This window comes from Carcharodon carcharias, chromosome 14 (assembly GCF_017639515.1).
Source record: "Carcharodon carcharias isolate sCarCar2 chromosome 14, sCarCar2.pri, whole genome shotgun sequence".
Lineage (NCBI taxonomy): Eukaryota > Metazoa > Chordata > Chondrichthyes > Lamniformes > Lamnidae > Carcharodon > Carcharodon carcharias.
In genome coordinates, this window is record NC_054480.1 from 18,087,111 (window position 1) to 18,109,167 (window position 22,057).

Below are 22,057 nucleotides of genomic sequence, written 5' to 3' on the forward strand. Positions count from 1 at the left end.
GTTAATGTAACTCTCCCTCGACAGAGCAATTTTCAGCAACACCTTCTGAATCCAACCATTATCCATGTGTGAATTCACACTTACTCTGACACCACAGCTGTCCTGTGCCTTCCCCTCCTTCCTCGAAAACAAAGATCCAAGATGGGACTTTGTTCCACAGAAGATGGCAGTTCCCCCTCACCTGGCCAAAGAGACCATGGATCATCCAAGTTCCTTGACACTCAGAGCTTAATCGTAATGGTTCGGTTCTGTTCTTGTCCAGTAATAATGAAGATGTGCTTTCCAGGAGTCATCGATGGTGTCAGAAATAGGAATTCCGGCTGATCTCTACTTTCCCAGTGAATCTAGGACAGATCAAAGTTTGAGCCTGAGAGTTTCCTGCTCTGTAATTCAGGTCACACTAGGCAGTATACTTACTAGCTGAGTCACTTGAGAGCTAAATCTTCTCCTTTAAGTCATTTTGTAAGTTAAGCTTAATAATAACTTGCAAATAACACATTGCAGGGTTTCACACAACTGATTTGTAATGTAACCTGATTCTCTGCTGTTATTAGCTCTGTTGCACTTTGTTTCTACTTTTTGCAGTGTTTATGCTGAGTATGTGTTCTGCACAGAAAGGGTTAATCCTCTGATTTATATTTTGCATAATACAGGATAAGGCAATGGCAATAATCCGACTCAATCCTGGTTCCTCCACCTACATTGAAAGTGGCCATAAGTAAGATCACAGATTTGATAAGTGCACAGAGTTCCCTGTGTTCTTCCTCATCCCGCTGGTCCCTCATCTGATGATCCTTCACTCAGTCATGTCGAACCACATGGACCTCCTCACCGAACTCCCGTTCCTGGAACGGTTGCCTACCCCGGACCGCCTTAGAGCTGCAAAGAAACGCCGGGCACAACAGCTGAAGAAATGGGCGCAGTACGAGAAAGAGATGCAGAACAAAAAGAGAAAAACGGACAAGAAGAAAAGCACAGGGAACCGCCAACGTGTCTCCTTCGCTCCGAATATTACACTCTTAGAGGCTTCCTCTCGGAATGACATAGAGGAGGGTAAGTGAATCTTTCGGTTTGCTCAGACACTATTGTCCTAAAAACAATTTTCAACAATTTTGGAAAAGATTAATTATAGCTCCTATGCATATTCTCTATGTATTTTGCAATATCTCTTTGTTAAAATCTGGATAGTTCATAATTCACCTCACCCTGGTTAAGAACATAAGAAATAGGAGCAGAAGTAGGTCATTCAGCCCCTCGTGCCTGCTCGGCCATTCAATAAGATCATGGCTGATCTCCTATCTTAGCCCCACATTCCTGCTCTATCATAAATAAAAACAAAAAAACTGCGGATGCTGGAAATCCAAAACAAAAACAGAATTACCTGGAAAAACTCAGCAGGTCTGGCAGCATCGGCAGAGAAGAAAAGAGTTGATGTTTCGAAGGGTCATGAGGACTCGAAATGTCAACTCTTTTCTTCTCCGCCGATGCTGCCAGACTGCTGAGTTTTTCCAGGTAATTATGTTTTTGTTCCTGCTCTATCACTTGGTTCCCTTACTACACTAAAAATCTCTCCATCTTGACCATACTCAATGATTGAACATCCACAGCCCTCTGAGATTGAAAATTCCAAAGATTCTCAAGTCTCTGGGTGAAGAAATTTCTCCTTATCGCAACCCTAAATAACTGGCCCCTTATCCCGAGACTATGACTCCTAGTTCTAGATTCTCCAGCCAGGAGAAGCAGCCTCTCAGCCTCTACTCTGCCAAGACTGATAACTTTATACATTTCAATTAGACCACCTCATTCTTCTAAACTCCAGAGAATATAGGCCCATCAAGGCTGTGCTGTGAGGAGATATTCTCATCCCAGGAATCAATCTAGTGAACCCATATAGCACCCCTTCTAAAGGCAAGTTCATCCTTCCCTAGGTACTGAGACCAGAAATGTACTCCAGATGTGATCTCACCTAAGCCTATATAATTACAGAAAGACTTCCTTACCAGCAGGTTTTAAGCATGTACAGAGGTAGGCGAAAAGGGAGAGGAGGGAGAAGAACAAATTGGAAGAGCTGAGGTAGAGTGAAAGGCAGGAGTGATTAAATAAAAAAGGGAGTGATGGTCAATCCAAGGCAAAAGGGTGGTAATGGGACAAATAAGGAAACAAAGGATGAGTCAAGATGTGCTATAAATGGAATTCTAAAAGGTTGGGTATGATGTATTCCCCCCAAACCTGTAGACCCCTACAGGATAATGTAATACAATAGGAGCTGTATAATATAATTTACAGCGTTGTACAGTAGGATCCTATTGTCCTATCCTAATAAGATTGTAAATGACATTCTAATATATCTCCCGTGTAAGAGGTGGTGCTCGGAAATAATTTTGAAGGTTCATGTTGGATATGGGCAGTGTGGTATCACTAATAGTGAGGATAATCTAGGTCATTTTTAAATGCAGTACGAAACTTCCCAGACTAGGGCTAAAGCCAACATCCAGTCAGAAGTTCTAGTGGTGAGAGGCTACAGCAAAGTGGACTGAACACCAGGGATGGCACTGCATCCACCACCTCAAGCATTCACTCCCACCACCCGTGCTCACTGTGGCAGCAGGTGTACTCCTTTCTAAGCAGCAACTTGCCAAGGCTCCTTCGCAGCACTTTCCAAACCTATGACCCCTACTACCTAAAAGGACTTTGGCAGCAGGAGCATGGCAACATCTTCATCTTGCAAGTTCCCCTCCAGTTATGTACCATCCTGACATGGAAATATATTGAGGTTTGTCGTTGTTGGATCAAAATCCTGGAACTCCCTCCTTAACAACACTGATTACACTACATGGACTTCTCAATAGCAATTAGGAATGAACAATAAAAGCTGCCCTTGCTAGTGTTACCCACATTCCAATAACAAATAAAAGAAAACTTGGAGGCAACGTTTAGTTTAAATTTTCTTTCAAACCTACTTAAGGGTTTAGCTGGTGGCAGAAGTGACGAGGCAATCCCTGCCTAACAAGTCTATATATTGAAAATGTGTTTTATTTTATTCATTTGTGGGATCTGAGCATTGCTGACTAGGCCAGCATTTATTGCCCATCCCTAACTGCCCTTGTTCAGAGGGCATTTAAGAGTCACCCACATTGCTGTGGGTCTGGAGTCACATGTAAACCAGACCAGGTAAGGATGGCAGGCTCCCTTCCCTAAAGGATATTAGTGAACCAGATGAGGTTTTACAACAATTGGCAATGGTTTTGTGGTCATCATTAGACTTTTAATTCCAGATTTTTAAAAAAATTCAAATTACACCACGATGGGATTTGAACCCGGACCCCCAGAGCATTACCCTAGGTCTTTGGATTACTGGTCCAGTGACAATACCACCACACCACTGCCTCCCCTTACTGTTTGTAAAGTTGACATGAAAGGAATAATCTATCTTTACCCTGTCTTTCTCTCCCCCCTTATCCCGCACCACCTTTACACCGTTCCCTATTTTTGCCAGAATTGATGGCAATATCAATTTCTGAAAAAGAGACATGCTGTCGAAACTTTTCATAGGCCGTGAGTCGCAACGACTGGCAGATCATTTCAAATAGCACATCCCTTCGGCTGTTCACAATGGGCAGAGTACTGACTGTACTCATCTAGCCTGTGCTTGCAAAACTCAGGACATAATGTCGAATGTTAGTGATTGGACAGCACTTGCTGAACAATCCCGAATGTACTAAGAATTACACTAACAGCCAGTTCAAGATAATCAGTCAGGCTTGTGATGTAGCTCACTTACGCATGCTAGAAGCCTCATATATTCATATGCTAGAACCTACCCTGTGCAGATGGAAGGAACATGTTCAGGCATTATGCCATTTTGAATTATACAAAAGCATAGGGGCTGATTAGTTCCCTGAGGCATTCTCTATGGCAACGACTTGACTAATCAGAGGCAAATTGCCAGCCAATCAGCACCCTTTTTTCATGCAATATAAACTGTTGCTCCCCTTGAAATGTGGCTTGAAATGTGGCATTCTTGTGTCTATCCTGATGAGTGCAAGACAAAAATCTTTTTTTCAGCAATATTTAAGTTCTGTACTATCAAGTGTTATGGACAGGAGAGAGTTAATTTGATTTCTCCTCTCACCACCTGTCCATAAACAGAAAATTATTTTTGGCTTTTGATTTTCCTCTTCGTAAGCAGTTGCGTATTTCCCGACCCCTCAGTTTTGATGTGATCCAATTTCTGTTAATAACCCCAAAGCAAACTTGAACTAGAGTGAACTAAAAGGATTAGTCTATTTTACACACACTCAAAACGTGGGAGGAGTGTCACTACATAGCCCCACGTTCTAGGTTCTAGTAGCTTGGGGAGGGCATCATGTGACATGACTCCCACTTCTCCACCTTGATTGGACAAAGGACATATATCCCATGACTGGATTCTTGAGATGGATAACTTTTCATCCATTAATAATTTCAAAAAAGAGGTTTCAGGTTCCTTTGTGCTCGCAGACTGATCGTCTCCATTGGCCAGAGCCTGCCCATAGAAGTGTAAATGATCTTTGTACTACTCATTGGGATTTGATTTCTACAGTCACAGGGGCATTAGCACCTCTTTCGAGATAACGAGGTTGCTGCTGTTCTGAAGGCCAGAAATTCCTTTGGTGTGACTCATAGCCAGTCATGGCTTCAGTCAGTTTAATGCCTTTGTCCAGTTTCAAGAAAAGACTTGATATATATTTGCTAGGATGACATATATATATATTTTATAAAAAATAGTCCCTTGACACAAGCGGCTATTAGTAATATCAATGTATAGTCAGCATGAGACATTTCCCGAGGAGGGAAAATCAAAACCCATCTGGAGAACTTATGCAAAATTATCCAAGCTACTTTTATAATTTGCCAGAATTCATGAGTCAGCATTTTACCACATTCAGCTTTGACTTTGTGGTTTGCTCTGTAATGGCAATGACAATATTGATGAAGTTCCAATCTACATTATACAAAAATGGAAAGATGCCAAACTCTATAATGGTGTGGAGTTTTCAAAGACATTCTATGTTTTACTGTGGGGCAGAATTGATGCCTCAAAAGACACAAGGCTAAACTCATTATGGGCAGCCACTGGTTGAACTTCATGCCCTTCACTGAAAGGTCTAAATGTAAATTCATGGCAGACAGATGCACAAGAATTTGTCAAACACAGACAAGCTCAAGTCTATGATCACAACGAGTGAAACTTTAAAGGCGCATTGACCACTTTTTGTGACAATTGAATTGCCTACAGTCAGTAGGATAATGTAAAATAAGCAGCAAGGGCCTTGAACAAATATGATCCAGTTAAAAACAAAAAACTGTGGATGCTGGAAATCCAAAACTAAAACAGAATTACCTGGAAAACCTCAGCAGGTCTGCTGAAGGGTCATGAGGACTCGAAACATCAACTCTTTTCTTCTCTGCCGATGCTGCTAGACCTGCTGAGTTTTTCCAGGTAAATATGATTCAGTGTTTGACTCCAGCTGTAAATGACTGGTTGTATACACCTTCTCAAGAAGAAGTGGTTCACATGTTTCACCATTTGAAGTGTAAGCCTGTTGAGAACATAATTCTTGGAATGGTATTCAGCCCTTCAAACCTGTTCTTTTCATAGACCCTGTATAATCTTCCCTACCATGGTGTCTATCCTACAAATTTAAAATAAGGGAAAGGTTCAGCACAAATATTCTGTCCTCCTGAAAGGCAAACTCCAGTACCATTATTCGCACTCGGGCTTACACTCTTCAGACCTGGTCTGCTACCCACCACAGTCAACATTTCTCTTCACTCCTTCCCCTCCCCACACTCAGACTCTTTTTACAGCAGTGGGGATAAGCCTATGCCCTCAACCCTGTTCCACCATTCATTGTGTGATCTGTTCCTCGACACCATTTACACTTTTATTCTGTACTGCTTGTCACTTTCATCAAAAGTTATGTAAATGCCTCAAGGAGATTGCAGTCAAAACAAAGGACCAACTAGAACAGAGCTATTGAAAGTAAAGTGATGGTGAATTCAACAGCCTGTACAACAAGGATGGCTTTATCTGAAGTAGAGTGAAAGTTCTTGTTCTGTACTGATATAAGGGACAGAAATACTTGGGATAAGAGAGTAATATATTCCTTATCCTGTAATAAAGGACAGTGACATTATAATAAGTAAAATATTCCTTGTGCAAGTTCCAATGAATTTCTGGAAGTAATGCTCCTCTCTGTCTTTGTAAGGTAAAAAGGCAGATTAATTGTTTTTGTAAGTGCTTTGTTTTTTTGCCGTCAGTGTACAGATGGAGTGGCACTCAAGTCTCATTTCTGTCAAAATCGGCTCTTTCCAAATGTGATGGCTTTAGATTTTCTATTTTTATATTCATCATGTCAAGAGATGTCAGTGATGAGAAATGGAATCCTGTTAATTTCAGGCCTCAAGGATAGATATTGCACAAACAGCCACAGAGTAAAACAGAGATACAGCAATATATATCAAGTTAGGGAGACCATCTGAGCAACTTCAGGGTTTGGGACAGGGAGGGAGACAGGAGAGGACACTTGTTCCATGCCCAATAACTTGGTCCTCTCTTTCCTCCCTGAAGTTCATGTCAATGCTGTCTCATGTTAGTGTTTAGTGGTATCGAGGGTTATGGAGCTAAAGCGTGTGAATGGGTTGAGGTACAGATCATCCATGAACAGGCTCGATAGGCTGAGTTGCCTATTCCTGTTCCTACATTCCTGTGAAATAAACCCCCTCAAATCTACTCCAGTGCACCCATTAATAACTCAGTAAAATTACCATTTAGCCAAAGAGACCAGGAAAGTCCCAGAGCCAATTGGTTCAATCCTTGGTTTCTGTTGAGTTAACTGAAAGCAAACAGGAGCAGCCAGGCATGTTACATTTAGCATCAATGCTCCTCTGCAGAAAATGAAAAATCATCAAGTGTTCATGTTCCTGATGAGTGACCAGCAAACACCTGATGGAAGGGCACAGGTGTGAATATTGAGTGAGGACAATTTTGGCCTCAACCATGCTGCCCTTAGGCAGTCAGAATTGAAAAAAAAGATTTTCATTTATGTAGCACCTTTCACAAACTCAGGATGTCCCAAAATACTTTACAGCCAATGAAGTACTTTTCAGATCTAAGCTCTGTAGTCCTGCCACATCCTGTCGTGAATGGTGATGGACAATTAAACAACTCACTGAAGGAGGAAGCTCCACAAATATCCCCATCCTCAGTGATGGAGGAGCCTAGCACATCAGTGCAAAAGATAAGGCTGAAGCATTCTCAACATTCTTCAGCCGGAAGTATTGAGTGGATGATCCATCTCGGCCTTCTCCAGAGGTCCCCAGCATCTCAGATGCCAGTCTTCAGGCATTTCAATTCACTCCAAGTGATATAAAGAAATGGCCGGATGCACTGGACACTGCAAAGGCTATGGGCCCTGACAATATTCTGGCAATAGTACTGAAGACTTGTGCTCCAGAACTTGTCACGCCCCTAGCCAAGCTGCTCCAGTACAGCTACAACACTAGCATCTACCCGGCTATGCAGAAAATTGCCCAGGTATGTCCTGTACACACAAAGCAGGACAAATCCAACCTGGCCAGTTACTGCCCCATCAGTCTACTCTTGATCATCAGTAAATTAATGGGAGGGGTCATCAACAGTGCTATCAAGTGGCACTTGCTTAGCAATAACCTGCTCACTGATGCCCAGTTTGGGTTCTGGCAGGGCCACTCAGTTCCTGACCTCATTACAGCCTTGGTTGAAACATGGACAGAAGAGCTGAACTCTCGAGGTGAGGCGAGAGTGACTGCCCTTAACATCAAGGCTGTATTTGACCGATTGTGGCATCAAGGAACTCTAGCAAAACTGGAGTCAGTGGGAATCGGGGAAAACTCTCTGCTGGTTGGAGTCATACCTAGCACAAAGGAAGATGGTTGTGGTTGTTGGAGGTCAGTCATCTCACATCACTTCAGGAGTTCCTCAGGGTAATGTCCTTGGCCCAACCATCTTCAGTTGCTTCATCAATGACCTTCCTTTCATCATAAGGTCAGAAGTGGGGATGTTTGCTGATGATTGCACAATATTCAGCACCATTCGTGACTCCTCAGATACTGAAGCAGTCCACATCCAAATGCAGCAAGACCTGGACAAAATCTAGGCTTGGGCTGACAAGTGGCAAATAACATTCGCGTCACACAAGTGCCTGGCAAAGGCCATCTCGAACAAGAGAGAATCCAACTATCGCTACTTGATGTTCAATGGCATTACCATCACAAAATCCCCCACTATCAACACCCTGGGGATTACCATTGGCCAGAAACTGAGTTCGACTAGCCATATAAATATTATGGCTACAAGAGCAGGTCAGAGGCTAGGAATCATGCGACGAGCAACTCATCTCCTGACTCCCCAAAGCCTGTCCGCCATCTACAAGGCACAAGTCAGGAGTGTGATGGAATACTCCCCACTTGTCTGGATGATTGCAGCTCCCACAATACTGAAGAAGATTGACACTGTCCATGACAAAGCAGCCTGCTTGATTGGCACCACATCCACAAACATTCACTCCCTCCACCACCGATGCGCAGTAGCAGCAGTATGTACCATCTACAAGATGCACTGCAGGAATTCACCAATTCACCAAGGCCCCTTCAACAGCACCTTCCAAACCCACAACCACTACCATCTAGAAGGACAAGAGCAGCAGATAGATGGGAACACCACCACCTGGAAGTTCCCCTCCAAGTCACTCACCATCCTGACTTGGAAATATATCGCCGTTCCTTCACTGCCCCCGGGTCAAAATCCTGGAACCCCGTCCCTAACAGCACTGTGGGTGGACTGCAGCGGTTGAAGAAGGCAGCTCACCGCCACCTTCTCAAGGGCAACTAGGGATGGGCAATAAATGCTGGCCCAGCCAACGAAGCCCACATCCTGTGAATGAATAAAAAAAATGTAGCCACCACTGTAATGTAGAAAATATGGCAACCAATTTACGCACAGCAATGTGATAATGACCAGATAATCTGTTTTAGTTGTTGCTTGCGGGATAATATTTTCAAGGGAGTCTTTTTGAGCCACACATTCATGAATAATGTCGTCATCTGGACTGGTTTTGATCACCTGAAGAGGCGTTGAAGAGGAATTTTCTAGAGTAATTTGTTATCCTTTATTGCCCCTGGTTTTTCTCTTTTCTTCCCCCTCGTCCATGGTTTCCTTTTCCTTTCCTCGTGGCTTTATAGGGTTGCGGGAGGGTGGGGTGGTGTCGGGAAATAGGATATTATTAATCGGAATGCTCCGTACATCCTGTGTGGGGCAGGCTTGATGGTTGTTTCCTGCCCATGATTTTTGTTTGTTCGTAATGATAAATTGAATGAGGTGTTATGGATGACTGGTTTCCCTCGAGTCTGACCCCCAATAAGAAGTCTGTATCCGGAGGGGAAATAAACACTCCAATCAATAATGCTTCAGTCTTACCCTCCGGGCATCTCCTTTATTGCACAAGCTGAACACTAGCCAACCCTGTAAGCTCTCTGAGTAAGAGTGCCAATTTAATACCAATTGTTGCCGTTTGATGCATTTTTATGCCGTGGGCCTATGGCTCCAGGACCTAGATTGTGGTTGTCCAAACGTGTAGAACCCTTGCAGCCAGAGGGAAAAGAAGACTTTCTGCCCATCAACCTGGCCTGGATTTTACCCCCCCTGTCTCAGAGGTGAAACGCCAATGCTTCAACCCAATGTTCCGTCTAGTCTGCAGCTGTGACACCCTCATGACAACCTTGGAACTTTTTATTTCTTCCTTTGCTGTGCACAATCCAAACAAATATTAACACAAAGAAGTGTCTTAAGAATGTTCCTTTAAGCAAAATTTACTCTGGAGAATTCACCGCCACAAGCCTGGACTAAGACTATAATTATCCCCTTTTTCATAGGCTCTACAAAGCAACTTTTCATCTTAACATATTTTCTGTTACAACCTCTAATTTAATGTACTTAAGCGCTCATTAAGTTAGCATATATCGAAAAGGAATTATTTATGATTTTCAAAGCCTCAAGAAACTTGTGGTGAAGTTCTGGCAGTGATTTAGATATATTTTCTTCCAAATCTCAGGAATTCTCTTCTAATTTTTGGACAAATAGGTCATTTTAATGTTGACATGATTTGTATTTTACAAGTACATCTTATACTGCAGATAACCAATCACCACATTAAAAGTTCTATGAATGTCTTGACCACAAGTTTATTTGGGCCTCGGAGTATCACAAAATTGCATACTTGAATATTTGGGCAGATATGGAAGATGCTGTGTTGGGAAGCGGATATTTGGGCAGATATGGAAGATGCTGTGTTGGGAAGTGGATATTTGGGCAGATATGGAAGGCGCTGTGTTGGGAAGCGGATATTTGGGCAGATATGGAAGGTGCTGTGTTGGGAAGTGGATATTTGGGCAGATATGGAAGGCGCTGTGTTGGGAAGTGGATATTTGGGCAGATATGGAAGGCGCTGTGTTGGGAAGCGGATATTTGGGCAGAGATGGAAGGTGCTGTGTTGGGAAGCGGATATTTGGGCAGATATGGAAGGCGCTGTTTTGGGAAGCAGATATTTAGGTAGATATGGAAGGAGCTGTGTTGGGAAGTGGATATTTGGGCAGATATGGAAGGTGATGTGTTGAGAAGCAGATATTTGGGCAGATATGGAAGGCGCTGTGCTGGGAAGCAGATATTTGGGTAGATATGGAAGGTGCTGTGTTGGGAAGCGGATATTTTGGTAGATATGGAAGGCGCTGTGTTGTGAAGCAGATATTTAGGCAGATAAGGAAGGCGCTGTGTAGGGAAGCAGATATTTAGGTAGATATGGAAGGTGCTGTGTTGGGAAGCAGATATTTGGGTAGATATGGAAGGCGCTGTGTTGGGAAGCCGAAGACTGATTCTGCCTTTGAAAGAACTATTCTCAAAATTCAGGGCACTGGTCAAAAAAATTTCAATTTTAAAAACATTTTATTAAGAAGGAAATGTATAAAATGAAAAGTAGAAATGCAGAAGTAGCCAATAATAATATATATTTCAGAGGTTTTAATCCCCCATGATCCCTTTGTGAGGAGAGGAATGTTGATTGACTCCTTACAGATATGGTAGTACTTTGAAGATCTGCATCTCCTTTGTGGTTTTTAGTTTTGATCTTAAAGATGTTCTACTCACTTCTATTAATGCTGTAAAACACAGTGTCTATTCATGAGCATAGACAGCAACAGATCCAGGGAAGTGGACTAAATGCATTTTTGTTATTAGTTCATGAACTGTGCAGCGAAATAAAGAGTATTGTTAACGTAATAAAGCTGCTCCTGTGTCAATGATACTGTATTATTTTAATATTAATACAATTCAATAAAAATAAATGTTTGTAACACCTTAATTTAAAACACAAGAAATGATAACATTTAATTCTGTCATCATTTCTATTACTTTTATTATTTTTAACTTCAGTTTTTCCTCCAATATATAACCTATCATTATATGAATGTTGATGAAGTATAATAGCAAAGGTTAGCCTGGAGCATTATATCAAGCTAAGCCGCAATTACAGGACAAGCCAATGTAGATACTGACTGACTGTATGAAAGAGTGCTTCTCACTAAGTGATTTAATATCTGGAATAGTTATCTGGATAGGGCAATGGGGGAGGCAAAAACTCTGGAATAATTCCAGAGTTAGTTAGATGCTGTGATTGGGGTATAGTAGGTTTCTACAGAAGGGTGAGCAAAATGGATCAAATGGCTCTCTCATTTTTATTTATCTTTGTGATAATCGCCTGACAGTGACTTGTTTGGAGAAGTGATTAACCAGTGGTATTGTGACTGGACTGATAATCCAGAGAGCCAGGGTAATGCTCTGGGGACCCAGGTACGAACCCCACCAGGGCAGATAGTGGAATTTGAATTCAATAAAAATCTGGAATTAAAAGTCTAATGCTGACCATGAAATCATTATCGATTATCGTAAAAACTCATCTGGTTTTTAGGGAAGGAAATCTGCTGTCCTTAGCTGGTCTGGCCTAAGTGAGACTCCAGATCAGCAGCAATGTGGTTTACTCTTAAATACCCTCTGAAATGGCCAAGCAAGCCACTCAGTTGTATTAAACCACTAAAGAGTCAATAAAAAGGATTGAAGCCAGACGGACCACCCAGCATTGACTTGAGAACCGGAAACAACAACAGCAATCTGAGCCCTAACGACTCTGCAAAGTCCTCCTTCCTAACATCTGGGTGCCTGTGCCAAAACTGGGAGAGCTGTCTCATAGTCCAGTCAAGCAACAGCCTGATATAGTCATATTCACAGAATCATACCTTACAGATAATGTCCCGGACACCACCACCACTATCCCTGGGTATGTGCTGTCCCACTGGCAGGACATACCCAGCAGAAGTGGTGGCACAGTGGTATACAGTCGGGAGAGAGTTGCCCTGGGAGTCCTAAACATCAGCACAGGCCCCCATGGAATCTCATGGTATCAGCTCAAACATGGACAAGGAAACCTCCTGCTGATTGCTACATATTGCCCTCCCTCAGCTAGTGAATCGGTGCTCCTCCATGTTGAACACCACCTGGAGGAAGCAATGAAGGTGAATGTACTCTGGGTGGGGGACTTCAATGTCCATCACCAAGAGTGGCTTAGTAGCACCAGTACAGACTGAGCTAACTGACTCCTACAGGACATGGCAGCTGGAATGGGCCTGCGGTGGGTGGTGAGGGAACCAAGAAGAGAGAAAAACATACTTGACCTCATCCACATCAACCTGCCTGTTGCAGATGCATCTGTCCATGACGGTACCGGTAGGAGCGACCACCACACAGTCGTTGTGGAGACCAAGTCCTGTCTTTACATTGAGGATACCCTCCATTGTGTTGTGTGGCACTACCACTGTGCTAAATGGGATAGGTTTCAAACAGATCTAGAAACTCATGACTGGGCATCTATGAGGCGTTGTGGGCCATCAGCAGCAGCAGAATTGTACTCAGCTACAATTTGTAACCTCATGGCCTGGAATATCCCCCATTCTATCATTACAATCAAGCCAGGGGACCAACCATGGTTCAATGAAGTGTGCAGGAGGGCATGCCAGGAGCAGTGCCAGGCATATCTAAAAATGAGGTGTCAACTTGGTGAAGCTACAACACAGGACTACTTGTGTGCCAAACTGAATTAGCAGCAAGTGTTGGACAGAGCTAAGCGAATCCACAACCAATGGATCAGATCTAAGCTCTGCTGTCCTGCCACATCCAGTCGTAAATGGGAGTGGACAATTAAACAACTCACTGGAGGAGGAGGCTCCACAAATATCCCCATACCCAATGATGGAGGAGCCCAGCACATCAGTGCAAAAGATAAGGCTGAAGCATTTGCTACAATCTTCAGCCAGAAGTGCCAAGTGGATGATCCATCTCGGCCTCCTCCGGAGGTCCTCAGCATCACAGGTTCCAGTCTTCAGCCAATTCGATTCACTCCACGTGATATCAAGAAATGGCTGAAGGCACTGGATACTGCAAAGGCTATGGTCCCTGACAACATTCCAGAAATAGCACTGAAGATTTGTGCTCTGGAACTTGCTGCACCCCTAGCCAAGCTGTTCCAGTACAGCTACAACATTGGCATCTACCCAGCAATGTGGAAAATTGCCCAGGGATGTACTGTGCACAAAAAAGCAGGACAAATCCAACCTGGCCAATTACTGCCCCATGAGTCTACACTTCATCATCACTAAAATAACTGAACGGGTCATCAACAGTGCTATTAAGCGGCACTTGCTTAACAATAACCTGCTCACTGACGCTCAGTTTAGGGCAGGGCCATTCTACTTCTGACCTCATTACAGCCTTGGTTCAAACATGGACAAAAGAGTTGAACTCTGGAGGTGAGGTGAGAGTAACTGTTCTTGATATCAAGGCAGCATTTGACCAAGTGTGGCATCAAGGAGCCCTAGCAAAATTGGAGTCAATGGGAATCGGTGGGGGGAAAACTCTCTGCTGGTTGGAGTCATACCTAACACAAAGGAAGATGGTTGTAGTTGTTGGAGGTCAGTCATCTCAGTTCCATGACATCACTGCAGGAGTTCATCAGTATAGTATCCTAAGCCCAACCATCTTCAGCTGCTTCATCAATGACCTTCCTTACGTCATAAGGTCAGATAGTTGCTGATGATTGCACAATGTTCAGTACCATTCGTGACTCCTCAGATACTGAAGCAATCCATGTCCAAATGCAGCAAGACCTGGACAATATCCAGGCTTGGGCTAACAAATGGCAAGTAACATTCGCACCACACAAGTGTCAGGCAATGACCAATCTCCAACAAGAGAGAATCTAACCATCACCCTTGATGTTCAATGGCATTACCATCACTGAATCCCCCACTATCAATATCCTTGGGGTTACCATTGACCAGAAACTGAATTGGACTAACCATATAAATACCGTGGCTACAAGAGCAGGTCAGAGGCTAGGAATCTTGTGCAATTACCTCAACTCCTGACTCCCCAAAGCCTGTCCATCATCTACAAGGCACAAGTCAGGAGTGTGATGGAATACTCTTCATTTGTCTGAATGAGTGCAGCTCCCACAACACTGAAGAGGCTTGACACTGTCCAGGGCAAAGCAGCCTGCTTGATTGGCACCCCTTCCACAAACATTCACTCCCTCTACCACCGATGAACAATGGCATCTACAAGGTGCACTACAGAAACTTGCCAAGCCTCCTTAGGCAGCACCTTCCAAACCCACAAACACTACCATCTAAAAGGATAAGGGCAGCAGATACATGGGATCACCACCACCTGGAGGTTCTCTGTAAGCCACTCACCATCCTGGACATTCCCTAACAGCACTGTGGGTGTACCTACACCACAGGGACTGCTGTGGTTCAAGAAAGCAGCTCGCCACCACCTTCAGGATATGGGATGGGCACTCTTTTTGGATTAAAGCAAGAATTAGCTCGAACTGCCTGTTCAAATTTCTTCAGTTGTGGTTATCTGGAAATTATATTTGAAACTGAAGGAGATTGATTTTTGCCTGGCAATAGTTAAAATTACACACATTTGAGCTGGGTTTTGTTAGCTTCAGTTCACTGAAATGGAAAAAATGTGAAAGTAATGAGCAACTCTAAAATATCCTTTTCAAATACGCATCAGTGAAAGAGGCATTTTGAAACATTGTCTGGCCTATATAAAGAAGTTTAGATAAACAACATAGAACTTTTCAGAACGGGGAAAGTCCATTTGGCCCACAACTCTGCTTTAGATCGACCTGAGCTCAACATCAGGAAGTTCAAAGCAAATGTTTTTATGCCACAAACACCCTTTCCACCATCTAGGCCATTTACTTAAACCGCTGCAATAATGCCACCTGCACCTCCATCTCTATTTCCTCCCTCATTCTGCAGCCTGCCTTATTTCTGTCTCTGTCACCACTCCAAACTTATTCTTGCTGGCCTCTCATATTCTCCATAAATAACATTTTGTCCAAAACACTGCCCCATGTTCTCTATTCCACTCCCTCGTCACACTCCATCCCACTCCCTCATCATTCCCATCCTCCATGGCTTACACTGGCTCCAGAACTCCCAAAACACTTAATTTTAAATCCTTGTCTGCATCAGTAAGTTCTTCCACAGCTTCACTCCATCTTATCTCTGCAATCTCCTACATCCTCTCCCACTCTCTCTGTTGCTTTGCACCCTCCTTGTGTGCATTGCCACCCTCTCCCTTTGGCCAGCCATTGATGGCAGAACCTTCAGCTATCTTGGCTGTTCTCTCTGGGACCCCATCCCTGAACTCATCTGCATCTGCCTATCTCTCGACCTTAAAAATCCTCCTCAAAACCCATCTTTTCAACCAAGCTTTTAATCAACCTAAAGACTGAGTCTCTTCATGCCTCTGTAGCGCCTTTGCTCTCACACCTTCCTCTCCCTCTCAGAACCATGATATTGTCCCCCTTGTCCTCATTTTTCACCCCACCAGCCTCCGCATTCAAAGTATCATCCTCCACCATTTCTGCCAATTTCAGCATGATTCTATCGCCAAACACATCTTCCTCTCAAACCCCCTGTCAACATTCCATGGGGACCGTTCCCTCTGGGACACCCTGGTTCATTCCTCCATCACCCCCAACACCTCATCCCCCTTCCCACACAATCGCAGAAGGTGCAACACCTGCCCCTTTATCTCCCCCCTCCTTCCTGTCCAAGGGCCCTAACACTCCTTTAGGTGAAGCAGCACTTTAATTGCACTTCCCTCAATTTGGTCTACTGCATTCGCTGCTCCCAATGTGGTCTCCTCTACATTGGAGAAACCAAACGCAGACTGGGTGACTGCTTTGCGGAACACCTTCAGTCTGTCCGCAAGCATGACCCAGACCTTGCTGTTGCTTGCCATTTCAACACACCACCCTGCTCTCATGCCCACATGTCTGTCCTTGGCTTGCTGTATTGTTCCAGTGAAGCTCAAAGCAAACTGGAGGAACAGCACCTCATCTTCCGACTAGGCACTTTACAGCCTTCTGGACCGAATATTGAGTTCAACAGCTTCAGACCATGAACTCTCTCCTCTTTCTTCATCTCTTTTTTATCCTTTTTTTCAAAATTAATTTTCATTTTTATCCACATATGTTTATTTTTATTCATTTTTAATTTTATTCATTCATTCATTGTTTTATCCCCATTTTTATCCCAATTTTGATCCTCTTTCTTCCCAGCACTGCCCCCTCTCCCCACCCCATCCCCACAAGGACCATTTCTTACTTAAAACAGAATTAACTGGAAAAACTCAGCAGGTCTGGCAGCATCGGCGGAGAAGAAAAGAGTTGACATTTTGAGTCCTCATGACCCTTCGTCGGAATTAGGTGAATCCAAGGAAGGGGTGAAATATAAGCTGGTTGGGGGTGGGGGGGGGGGGTTGGTGGTGTTGGTGGATTGTGGGGGGGAGAAAAGTGGAGGGGGGTGGTGTGGTTGTAGGGACAAACAAGCAGTGATAGAAGCAGATCATCAAAAGATGTCACAGACAACAGAACAAAAGAACATATAGGTGTCGAAGTTGGTGATATTATCTAAATGAATGTGCTAATTAAGAATGGATGGTAGGGCACTCAAGGTATAGCTCTAGTGGGGGTGGGGGGAGCATAAAAGATTTAAAAATATTTAAAAATAATGGAAATAGGTGGGAAAAAGAAAAATCTATATAATTTATTGGAAAAAAACAAAAGGAAGGGGGAAGAAACAGAAAGGGGGTGGGGATGGAGGAGGGAGGTCACGACCTAAAGTTGTTGAATTCAATATTCAGTCCGGAAGGCTGTGAAGTGCCTAGTCGGAAGATGAGGTGTTCCTCCAGTTTGCGTTGGGCTTCACTGGAACAATGCAGCAAGCCAAAGACAGACATGTGGGCAAGAGAGCAGGGTGGAGTGTTGAAATGGCAAGCGACAGGGAGGTTTGGGTCATTCTTGTGGACAGACCGCAGGTGTTCTGCAAAGCGGTCGCCCAGTTTATGTTTGGTCTCTCCAATGTAGAGGAGACCACATTGGGAGCAAAGAATGCAGTAGACTTAGTTGGGGGAAATGCAAGTGAAATGTTGCTTCACTTGAAAGGAGTGTTTGGGCCCTTGGACGGTGAGGAGAGAGGAAGTGAAGGGGCAGGTGTTACATCTTTTGCGTGGGCATGGGGTGGTGCCATAGGTGGGGGTTGAGGAGTAGGGGGTGATGGAGGAATGGACCAGGGTGTCCCAGAGGGAACGATCCCTACGGAATGCCGGCAGTGGGGGTGAAGGGAAGATGTGTTTGGTGGTGGCATCATGCTGGAGTTGGCGGAAATGGCGGAGGATGATCCTTTGAATGCGGAGGCTGGTGGGGTGATAAGTGAGGACAAGGGGGACCCTATCATGTTTCTGGTTTCTTACTTGTTCGTGTTGTTATTTTCAGAGTGCTGATCTTTGTCCTGCTATTATCACATTCTGCTTTCTTACTTTAATTCCACTATAAGCACCTTTTTTAGCTGTTACCACTACCATTAACACTCCCTTTGTCCTTTTGTTCATGACATCTTTGTCAATCTCTCCTTTGCCCCCACTCCTCGCTCGCCTTCTATCCAGCTTCACCTACTCCACACACACACACACACACACCACCCCACCACGCCCCCCCCCCCTCCCCCATTGCTATATTGTGAAGTTTATTGCTTTGGGACTTTTTTTTTCTATTTAAGGTACCGTGTAAATGCAGGTAGTACCAGATTTGAGGTGCTTTCTCTGCAAATTCCCCTGCAATTAGCCCAGTGACTCAAGCAAGGGGCCTGGGGCTGGGTTTGACTGCTTCTCTGAAGCTTATTCAACCGACCCCATTCTCGTAACAGAGTTGAAAGACAGGGGTAAATAACGTTTTTTTTTTCTGTATATAAGCCAATCGCTGAAAAATTAAAGTTTCTGAATCAAGTTCAGGTGCCAATTTTGATGCTAATCTGCAGATTTAGAACTAAAATATTATCTGCTTCTGAAGCAATCACTACAGTTGGCATCAATGTACTTTTATGCTGCTTATCTCTCACTGTTGCTTCGCTGGAGAAAATCGCTTGTTTTTGCTTCGCTGCATTGCATAGAGTTGCTAGAGCAGCTGGCTGCCAGGGTTAATCTCAAAGAATGACATATTTGCAAAGCTGAGCAGGAGAAGAGTTGAAGCCTTGACAGGGTGGAGGTGACCTTAATGAAGTGTAAATCCAGCGACTGGCTCCCTGCATTTACTGTGCTGAAACCAGGCCCCTTTGACCAACAACAAATTTATTGAAAGCAGAAAGAACAAACTTGCATTCATATTTCAATCTTCATGATGTCCAGAAGAATTTTGTAGCCAATTAATTGGTTTTTGTTTGAAGTGTAGTCACTGTTGTTACATAAGCAGAACACTTCAGCCAGTTTGCACACAGTGATGACCAGTTAACCTATTTTAGTGATTTTGTTTGAGGCTAGAACACTAGGCAGACTCCCTACTGGCTTTTCTTAAAGATGTCCTCCTTTAAGTCTGCTCTAATAGATGAGACCTGCCAACAGTGCGGCATTCCCTCGTTACTGTACTGAAGTGTCAGCCTAGAGCTCTATATTCAAATCCTAGAGTGAAACTTGAACCCACAATCTTAAGACTAGCAGGCAAGAGTACCTCCATTTGAGCTAGACCAGCATTCTACTCAGTGTCAAGGGATTAATACATTGAAGTCCTGCCATCTGATCTTTTAGAAGTTTCCGAAGATACCAGACACTGAGGTGCTCACTTGAGCTGGCATGCCAAGTACCACATCATATTGTGACAGCCACAACTGAGCTGGGCTGGTCATGGCGCCAGAATGCCTGACACTCGCTTACCAAAGCGAATCTTCTATGGAGAGCTTGAGTCTGGGGTGCACTCTCGGAAGGAAGCACTACAAGGACTTTCAAGGCTTCGCTTAGGAGTTTTGACATCGACTTCAAGTCTTGGAGAAGCTCACCCAAGATTAATGAACCTGGCGCAACCAAATAAAAAATGGCGTGGTCTCCCTCAAAAGCAAATATATATCAGAGGCAGAGAGAAAACATGAGGAGAGGAAATCTCGAACCAGCAACTCGTCCAAAACTCAAATTGTCTGTGGTATCCTTTCCTATTTGCAGCAGAACCTTCTGGGCATAGATTGGCTTTAACAATCACCAAAATATGAACTGGAACCCTACCAAATACCCCAGATGATGAACATGGTCATGCTCACCTCAAAGGATGAACGAAAATACGTTGAAGTGCACCAAACAGAGTGAGGTCTCAGCATATCCTGTCAGCTGTGCTCCTGTATTGTAAAAATGCTTTTTAGAGTTGTGTAGTTTCCAGGTCATTAGTTATACTTGTTTGGCTAATGCAGTTTATGTGACGGATCAGTTGGTATAATAATTAGTTTTGAAGTGCCTGAGGCTTTTGGAGGTGTAAAGAAAGGCTTTTTCATTTGATATGGTGGACAATGTCAGGTGTTGCAGCATGAGTGAATTAAGCTCTGGGATGTGAGCATCTTGTTGTAGTAAATTGTGCTTGAGTAATGCAAATAAAAACAAATTGGAAATGAATTTACGAGCATTACTTTTTTCAAGTAAATTTGAATGAGTTCCATACCAGGGTCAGCCAGGATTTATACCTCTTCATTGACCCCTGCTAGAAAGTAACTATTTATACATTGCAAGAGGACAGGAATAGACTTGGCTATAATAACTTGGGTTACTTAGCCATTTTCTAGTCTCTCATACAGGAGGATCATTTGAATGAAGCACCAGAGGGTGCCCAGTGTTACTTTACGTTTCTAGGTTTGCTTATTACACACTTACCAATCTCACACAGGACTGGTAAGCTAAATGTAGATTTGCTTTATTAGTACAGGGTTTTTGCTCAGCAGACGAGATTTACTGTACAGAGTCAACGATTATTGTTAACTGGAAAGTACAGCTGCAATTCATTCGCACTACATGCTGCAAGCTAAACTGAAATCTCCTCTGAGGAATGATTGCTGGTCACATAATTTACATGTTGGCTGCTTACTCTTTAGCATATTATCTCTTAAAGTGATATCACAACAACCAGCACCACCTGCAGCTATTCCCCAGTGAGAGTTGTTAGTTTCAGGAGAATAGCATAGCCACCAATGGTGGAGTGACTAAAGGAGAAGAAGGAAAAGGATACATTTCTCCCCAGTTTTATTAGGGTAGTCATTTTGGATTGGGAATCCCAACTAGCTTGGATATCCTGATGTGGTTAATGTTTCCTTTCATTACTTTCAGCTAGGAGTAGGAAACAGCTTTCACCTCATAAATTTGGCACGGATTTGAACCCTAGCCCCGAGATCAAATGCCAGTGTCTCACCTCCTGCACTACCCTAGTGGTCCGCTCTTAAATGGTTGTTGGTTATGATCCCCTCACAGACAGATATTAAATTTGATAACTAGTGCTGCAAGTTAAGGTCCTGTAATAATGTTTATAGAATCATAGAATGCTACAGTACAGAAAGAGACCATTTGGCCAATCATACCTGTACTGGCTATCTAATGAACCCCACTCTCCTACTCTTTGCCCACAGCTCCATATGTATTTCTCCTTCAAGTGCTTATCCAATTCCCGTTTAAATGTTACAAATGAATCTGCTTCCACCAGCCCTATATGTAGTGCAGTCCTGATCACTGTATAGAAACAAGTTTTTTCATGTTGCCTCAGGTTCTTTTGCCAATCACCTTAAATCTGTGTCCTGTGGTTACTGTCCCTTCTGCCACTGGAGTCAGTTTATCCTTATATACTGCATCAAAAATGCTCATGATTTTGAACCTTTCAATGACTTATTTTAAACATATCAAACGTGAGGACTTAACTGCTTGGATTTGATCATAGTTTCTCTGTTTGGAGCATTTGTCAGCCATTGGGTGAAATTTTATGGCCCTGTCAAGGGGGTTGGTTGGGGTGGGGCCATAAAATGCGGCGAGCCGTTCAGAAGTCCATTGGACTTTGACGGGTGTGGAAAATCCCGCCAGCGGGAGGTGGCGTAAAATTCCGTCCATTGCTTCTGCAACGCAACAGTCAGTGACAATAAAGAGAGGTCTTTAGTGCCTTTAGGGTATTATAAGCAGTCAATGAACAAAACAAAGGACACAGGGGAATACGGAGGTGTGAAGGGTTTATTCAACTGCCCAAAGTAAGTGTGCTCTTAGTTCTGGTGAAGAGTCATACGGACTCGAAACGTTAACTGTATTCCTCTCCGCAGATGCTGTCAGACCTGCTGAGTTTCTGTTTGCGCTCTTAGCAAGTTATGTGGCACCTTTCTAACTAACCTTGTGTGATAATAGTTAATGGTTAGCATCAATTGCCAGGTGGCTGTCGTTGAGAAGGAAGGATGGTATAAGTATTGACGTTTTAAAGGAGTGTCCAAAGGTCCAGTTTCCTTACCCATTTACCAACCGTGAGCAAAATGGGCCCAGCTGCCCATCAGGGTTCCATTATTCTTCAACGCA

At 43.5% G+C, this 22,057-nt stretch overlaps 1 protein-coding gene across 3 annotated transcripts in view; it reads left to right on the plus strand.

Moving 5' to 3' along the window:
- The window catches only part of LOC121287477 (protein phosphatase 1 regulatory inhibitor subunit 16B-like), a 150,169-nt gene that overhangs the window by 38,434 nt on the left and 89,678 nt on the right, over window positions 1–22,057 (plus strand). For all 3 annotated transcript variants that reach the window (XM_041205403.1, XM_041205402.1, XM_041205401.1), the window contains one exon: window positions 654–1,053. In XM_041205403.1, coding sequence (XP_041061337.1) covers window positions 789–1,053 — 265 coding nt within the window. In that variant the 5' untranslated portion in view covers window positions 654–788. The remainder of the gene's footprint in view (window positions 1–653; window positions 1,054–22,057) is intronic.